Here is a 7,562-nt window from a genome sequence, read left to right on the forward strand (position 1 = left end):
TCCACACTACAGTGAGTTCAGGTAGGCCTCCACACTACAGTGAGTTCAGGTAGGCCTCCACACTACAGTGAGTTCAGGTAGGCCTCCACTATATTGTGAGTGAGTTCAGGTAGGCCTCCACACTACAGTGAGTTAGTTCAGGTAGGCCTCCACACTACAGTGAGTTAGTTCAGGTAGGCCTCCACACTACAGTGAGTTAGTTCAGGTAGGCCTCCACACTACAGTGAGTTAGTTCAGGTAGACCTCCACTCTACAGTGAGTTAGTTCAGGTAGACCTCCACACTACAGTGAGTGAGTTCAGGTAGGCCTCCACACTACAGTGAGTTAGTTCAGGTAGGCCTCCACTCTACAGTGAGTTAGTTCAGGTAGACCTCCACACTACAGTGAGTTCAGGTAGGCCTCCACTCTACAGTGAGTTAGTTCAGGTAGGCCTCCACACTACAGTGAGTTCAGGTAGGCCTCCACACTACAGTGAGTTCAGGTAGGCCTCCACACTACAGTGAGTTAGTTCAGGTAGGCCTCCACACTACAGTGAGTTCAGGTAGGCCTCCACTCTACAGTTAGTTCAGGTAGGCCTCCACTCTACAGTGAGTTCAGGTAGGCCTCCACACTACAGTGAGTTCAGGTAGGCCTCCACTCTACAGTGAGTTAGTTCAGGTAGGCCTCCACTCTACAGTGAGTTAGTTCAGGTAGGCCTCCACTCTACAGTGAGTTAGTTCAGGTAGGCCTCCACTCTACAGTGAGTTAGTTCAGGTAGGCCTCCACACTACAGTGAGTTCAGGTAGGCCTCCACTCTACAGTGAGTTAGTTCAGGTAGGCCTCCACTCTACAGTGAGTTAGTTCAGGTAGGCCTCCACACTACAGTGAGTTAGTTCAGGTAGGCCTCCACTCTACAGTGAGTTAGTTCAGGTAGGCCTCCACTCTACAGTGAGTTCAGGTAGGCCTCCACACTACAGTGAGTTAGTTCAGGTAGGCCTCCACTCTACAGTGAGTTAGTTCAGGTAGGCCTCCACTCTACAGTGAGTTAGTTCAGGTAGGCCTCCACACTACAGTGAGTTAGTTCAGGTAGGCCTCCACTCTACAGTGAGTTAGTTCAGGTAGGCCTCCACACTACAGTGAGTTAGTTCAGGTAGGCCTCCACTCTACAGTGAGTTAGTTCAGGTAGGCCTCCACACTACAGTGAGTTAGTTCAGGTAGGCCTCCACACTACAGTGAGTTCAGGTAGGCCTCCACTCTACAGTGAGTTAGTTCAGGTAGGCCTCCACTCTACAGTGAGTTCAGGTAGGCCTCCACACTACAGTGAGTTCAGGTAGGCCTCCACACTATAGTGAGTTAGTTCAGGTAGGCCTCCACTCTACAGTGAGTTAGTTCAGGTAGGCCTCCACACTACAGTGAGTTCAGGTAGGCCTCCACACTACAGTGAGTTAGTTCAGGTAGGCCTCCACACTACAGTGAGTTAGTTCAGGTAGACCTCCACACTACAGTGAGTTAGTTCAGGTAGGCCTCCACACTACAGTGAGTTCAGGTAGGCCTCCACACTACAGTGAGTTCAGGTAGGCCTCCACACTATAGTGAGTTAGTTCAGGTAGGCCTCCACACTACAGTGAGTTAGTTCAGGTAGACCTCCACTCTACAGTGAGTTAGTTCAGGTAGACCTCCACTCTACAGTGAGTTAGTTCAGGTAGGCCTCCACTCTACAGTGAGTTCAGGTAGGCCTCCACTCTACAGTGAGTTCAGGTAGACCTCCACTCTACAGTGAGTTAGTTCAGGTAGGCCTCCACTCTACAGTGAGTTAGTTCAGGTAGGCCTCCACTCTACAGTGAGTTAGTTCAGGTAGGCCTCCACTCTACAGTGAGTTAGTTCAGGTAGGCCTCCACACTACAGTGAGTTCAGGTAGGCCTCCACTCTACAGTGAGTTAGTTCAGGTAGGCCTCCACACTACAGTGAGTTCAGGTAGGCCTCCACATTACAGTGAGTTCAGGTAGGCCTCCACTCTACAGTGAGTTCAGGTAGGCCTCCACACTACAGTGAGTTCAGGTAGGCCTCCACTCTACAGTGAGTTAGTTCAGGTAGGCCTCCACTCTACAGTGAGTTAGTTCAGGTAGGCCTCCACTCTACAGTGAGTTAGTTCAGGTAGGCCTCCACACTACAGTGAGTTAGTTCAGGTAGGCCTCCACACTACAGTGAGTTAGTTCAGGTAGGCCTCCACACTACAGTGAGTTCAGGTAGGCCTCCACTATATTGTGAGTTCAGGTAGGCCTCCACTCTACAGTGAGTTAGTTCAGGTAGGCCTCCACTATATTGTGAGTTCAGGTAGGCCTCCACTCTACAGTGAGTTAGTTCAGGTAGACCTCCACTCTACAGTGAGTTAGTTCAGGTAGACCTCCACTCTACAGTGAGTTAGTTCAGGTAGACCTCCACTATATTGTGAGTTCAGGTAGGCCTCCACTCTACAGTGAGTTAGTTCAGGTAGGCCTCCACACTACAGTGAGTTAGTTCAGGTAGACCTCCACTCTACAGTGAGTTAGTTCAGGTAGACCTCCACTCTACAGTGAGTTAGTTCAGGTAGACCTCCACACTACAGTGAGTGAGTTCAGGTAGGCCTCCACTCTACAGTGAGTTCAGGTAGGCCTCCACACTACAGTGAGTTAGTTCAGGTAGGCCTCCACTCTACAGTGAGTTAGTTCAGGTAGACCTCCACACTACAGTGAGTTAGTTCAGGTAGGCCTCCACTCTACAGTGAGTTAGTTCAGGTAGGCCTCCACACTACAGTGAGTTCAGGTAGGCCTCCACACTACAGTGAGTTAGTTCAGGTAGGCCTCCACTCTACAGTGAGTTAGTTCAGGTAGGCCTCCACACTACAGTGAGTTAGTTCAGGTAGGCCTCCACTCTACAGTGAGTTAGTTCAGGTAGGCCTCCACACTACAGTGAGTTAGTTCAGGTAGGCCTCCACTCTACAGTGAGTTCAGGTAGGCCTCCACTCTACAGTGAGTTAGTTCAGGTAGGCCTCCACTCTACAGTGAGTTAGTTCAGGTAGGCCTCCACACTACAGTGAGTTCAGGTAGGCCTCCACACTACAGTGAGTGAGTTCAGGTAGGCCTCCACTCTACAGTGAGTTAGTTCAGGTAGACCTCCACACTACAGTTAGTTCAGGTAGGCCTCCACACTACAGTGAGAGTTCAGGTAGGCCTCCACTCTACAGTGAGTTAGTTCAGGTAGGCCTCCACACTACAGTGAGTTAGTTCAGGTAGGCCTCCACACTACAGTGAGAGTTCAGGTAGGCCTCCACACTACAGTGAGTTAGTTCAGGTAGGCCTCCACACTACAGTGAGTTCAGGTAGGCCTCCACACTACAGTGAGTTCAGGTAGGCCTCCACTCTACAGTGAGTTCAGGTAGGCCTCCACACTACAGTGAGTTCAGGTAGGCCTCCACTCTACAGTGAGTTAGTTCAGGTAGGCCTCCACACTACAGTGAGTTAGTTCAGGTAGGCCTCCACACTACAGTGAGTTCAGGTAGGCCTCCACACTACAGTGAGTTAGTTCAGGTAGGCCTCCACACTACAGTGAGTTCAGGTAGGCCTCCACACTACAGTGAGTTCAGGTAGACCTCCACTCTACAGTGAGTTAGTTCAGGTAGGCCTCCACACTACAGTGAGTTCAGGTAGGCCTCCACTCTACAGTGAGTTAGTTCAGGTAGGCCTCCACACTACAGTGAGTTCAGGTAGGCCTCCACACTATAGTGAGTTAGTTCAGGTTCTACTGTCCAGATAGATAACAGGGTATTAACAGGTGGAGTGTTCTGATGTCCAGAGAGATAACAGGGTATTAACAGGTGGAGTGTTCTACTGTCCAGATAGATAACAGGGTATTAAGAGGTGGAGTGTTCTACTGTCCAGATAGATAACAGGGTATTAAGAGGTGGAGTGTTCTGATGTCCAGATAGATAACAGGGTATTAAGAGGTGGAGTGTTCTACTGTCCAGATAGATAACAGGGTATTAAGAGGTGGAGTGTTCTACTGTCCAGATAGATAACAGGGTATTAACAGGTGGAGTGTTCTACTGTCCAGATAGATAACAGGGTATTAAGAGGTGGAGTGTTCTCACTATCTACTGTTCTCACTATGTCAGGAATATATAGACAACACTTCCCCCCTGTACATGTAATGAGTGCCTTACAAAAGTATTTATCCCCCTTGGCGTTTTCCTATTTTGTTGCATTGTAACCTGTAATTTAAATTGATTTTTATTTAGATTTCATCCAAATAAAGTGAAATGAAAAAAATAACTTGTTTTTAAAAAATCAAAAAGATAAATAACGGAAAAGTGGTGCGTGCATATGTATTCACCCCCCTTGCTATGAAGACCCTAAATAAGATCTGGTGCAACCAATTACCTTCAGAAGTCACATAGTGACTGAGTTAAATAAAGTCCACCTGTGTGCGATCTAAGTGTCACATGATCTCAGTATATATACACCTGTTCTGAAAGGCCCCAGAGTCTGCAACACCACTAAGCAAGGGGCAACACTAAGCGGCACCATGAAGACCAAGGAGCTCTCCAAACAGGTCAGGAACAAAGTTGTGGGGAATGACAGATCAGGGTTGGGTTATAAAAAAATATCCGACAGAACATCCCACGGAGCACCATTAAATCATTATAAAAAAATTGAAAGAATATGGCACCACAACAAACCTGCCAAAAGAGGGCAGCCTACCAAAAGTCACGGACCAGGCAAGGAGGGTATTAATCAGAGAGGCAACAAAGAGACCAAAGATAACCCTGAAGGAGCTGCAAAGCTCCACAGTGGAGATTGGAGTATCTGTCCATAGGACCACTTTAAGCCGTACACTCCACAGAGCTGGGCTTTATGGAAGAGTGGCCAGAAAAAAGCCATTGCTTAAAGATAAAAATAAGAAAACACGTTTGGTGTTCGGCAAAAGACGTGGGAGACTCCCCAAACATATGGAAGATGGTACTCTGGTCAGATGAGACTAAAGTTGAGCTTTTTGGCCATCAAGGAAAATGCTATGTCTGGCGCAAACCCAACACCTCTCATCACCCCGAGAACACCATCCCCACAGTGAAGCATGGTGGTGGCAGCATCATGCTGTGGGGATGTTTTTCATCGTCAGGGACTGGGAAACTGGTCAGAATTGAAGGAATGATGGATGGTGCTAAATACAGGGAAATTCTTGAGGGAAACCTGTTTCAGTCTTCCAGAGATTTGAGACTGGGACGGAGGTTCACCTTCCAGCAGGACAATGACCCTAAGCATACTGCTAAAGCAACACTCAAGTGGTTTAAGGGGAAATATTTAAATGTCTTGGAATGGCCTCGTCAAAGCCCAGACTTCAATCCAATTGAGAATCTGTGGTATGACTTAAAGATTGCTGTACACGAGCGGAACCCGTTCAACTTGAAGGAGCTGGAACAGTTTTGCCTTGAAGAATGAGCAAAAATCCCAGCTGTAATTACTGCAAAAGGGTGGCTCTACAAAGTATTGACTTTGGGGGGTGAATAGTTATGCACGCTCAAGTTTTCAGTTTTTTTGTCTTATTTCATGTTTGTTTCACAAGAAAAAATATTTTGCATCTTCAAAGTGTTAGGCATGTTGTGTAAATCAAATTATACAAACTCCCAAAAAATCAATTTTAATTCCAGGTTGGAAGGCAACAAAATAGGAAAAATGCCAAGGGGGGTGAATACTTTGGCAAGCCACTGTATATCTGGTGTACAACCATGATCTATCTCGCTCTCATTCTCCTCTCTGAGCCCGGCTGGGTAGGCATTTCGCTTTTACCTTTCTATTGGCTGTTCGATCAGTCCGTCTTCGTATGCAGAACGTGGTCGTGTAGAGTATCTGCCGATGATGTTGTTGTTGTTGTTGATGTTGATAAAGTTGTTGTTGACAGAACGTGTGTTGTTGTTGACAAAACGTGTGTTGTTGACAGGAAATGTATTGATGTTGACATGCGTGTGTTGACGTTGACAGGCCATGTGTTGATGTTGACAGAATGTGTGTTGATGTTGTTGTTGATGTTGATAATGTTGTTGTTGACAGGACATGTGTTGTTGTTGACAGGACGTGTGCCCATGAGGTCGTTGCTGTTGGTGCTCCTGCTGATCGGCATCCAGGCTGTACTGAACATGGGAGGGGCCCTGGGCCCGGTGGCAGCCAACCACAGCGCAGAACACCACACAGCGGCCAATGGCAGAGCAGAACAGCAGCGGACGGCCCGCCTCTCAGTGTCAGCTCAGCAGGAGCAGCCAGCAGCAGGCAAGGAGACTCAGCAGAGACCCAGCCGGACCAGACATGCCCACAGGCCAGCCTCTCTACCCCAGGACCGGAGCTCTTCCCTGGGACTCTCTGAGACAGGCTCCTCCTCTACTCCCTCCATCCCGGAGGTGGACCCCAAACGGTTCAGCAAGCGGCGATACCGCTCCTCACCGCGCGTCGTCTTCAGCAACGTACCCCCCTCTCACCACGACCTGGGGGTGGAGACAGGGGACGAAGAGGAGGTTGGAGGGGTGAGGGTGAGGCGGAGGGCGGGGGGGCAGCCTGTGCACAGGGGAGAATACTCAGTGTGCGACAGCATCAACGTGTGGTTGGGCAACCTGACCAAGGCCACGGACATCGCAGGCAACGAGGTGGAGGTTCTACCAGAGGTGAAGATAGACAACGTCCGGAAGAAACAGTTCTTCTACGAGACCACCTGCCGCGCGGCCACAACCCCGTGGGGGGGAGCTGGGGCTGGGGGAGGGGCCAAGTCAGGGTGCCGCGGCATCGACAGCCGTCACTGGAACTCCTACTGCACCAACACACACACCTACGTGCGCGCGCTCACCAAATTCAAGGAGCAGACGGCATGGAGGCTGATACGCATCAACGCAGCGTGTGTGTGTGTCCTCAGCCGCAAGTCCTGGAGGCACTGACCTTCAACCCCTAGGACTATGGACCATGAACCCTGACCCATATATACACACACACACACACACACACACACACACACATACGGAATACACACACACACACAAAGACAAAACAAACACTGATTGCACAGTCAGACACGTAAACATCCTTGAAACAGCCACTACAGATGTATTACAAATACAGTCCCCTGATACTCCACTCACACACCCAGACACACCCAGACACACTCACCTGGACCCGACCAGCTCCCCTGATACTCCACTCCCACACACAGACACACTCACCTGGACCCGACCAGCCCTTCCCCTGATACTCCACTCCCACACCCAGACACACTCACCTGGACCCGACCAGCTCCCCTGATACTCCACTCCCACACACAGACACACCCAGACACACTCACCTGGACCCGACCAGCTCCCCTGATACTCCACTCCCACACACAGACACACTCACCTGCACCCGACCAGCTCCCCTGATACTCCACTCCCACACCCAGACACACTCACCTGCACCCGACCAGCTCCCCTGATACTCCACTCCCACACACAGACACACTCACCTGGACCCGACCAGCTCCCCTGATACTCCACTCCCACACCCAGACACACTCACCTGGACCCGACCAGC

General features: G+C 49.7%; 1 protein-coding gene across 1 annotated transcript; it reads left to right on the plus strand.

Annotated features, from left to right (window-relative positions):
* Positions 1-6,089: 6,089 nt before the first annotated feature.
* LOC121555479 (nerve growth factor-like) lies at positions 6,090-7,182 on the plus strand. The gene has a single exon (XM_045216889.1). It carries the CDS (start codon positions 6,095-6,097, stop codon positions 6,932-6,934), a length of 840 nt encoding a protein of 279 aa, XP_045072824.1. The 5' UTR covers positions 6,090-6,094; the 3' UTR covers positions 6,935-7,182.
* The last annotated feature ends 380 nt before the right edge of the window (positions 7,183-7,562 follow it).

The sequence above is a fragment of the Coregonus clupeaformis genome, unplaced genomic scaffold, assembly GCF_020615455.1.
Source record: "Coregonus clupeaformis isolate EN_2021a unplaced genomic scaffold, ASM2061545v1 scaf0842, whole genome shotgun sequence".
Lineage (NCBI taxonomy): Eukaryota > Metazoa > Chordata > Actinopteri > Salmoniformes > Salmonidae > Coregonus > Coregonus clupeaformis.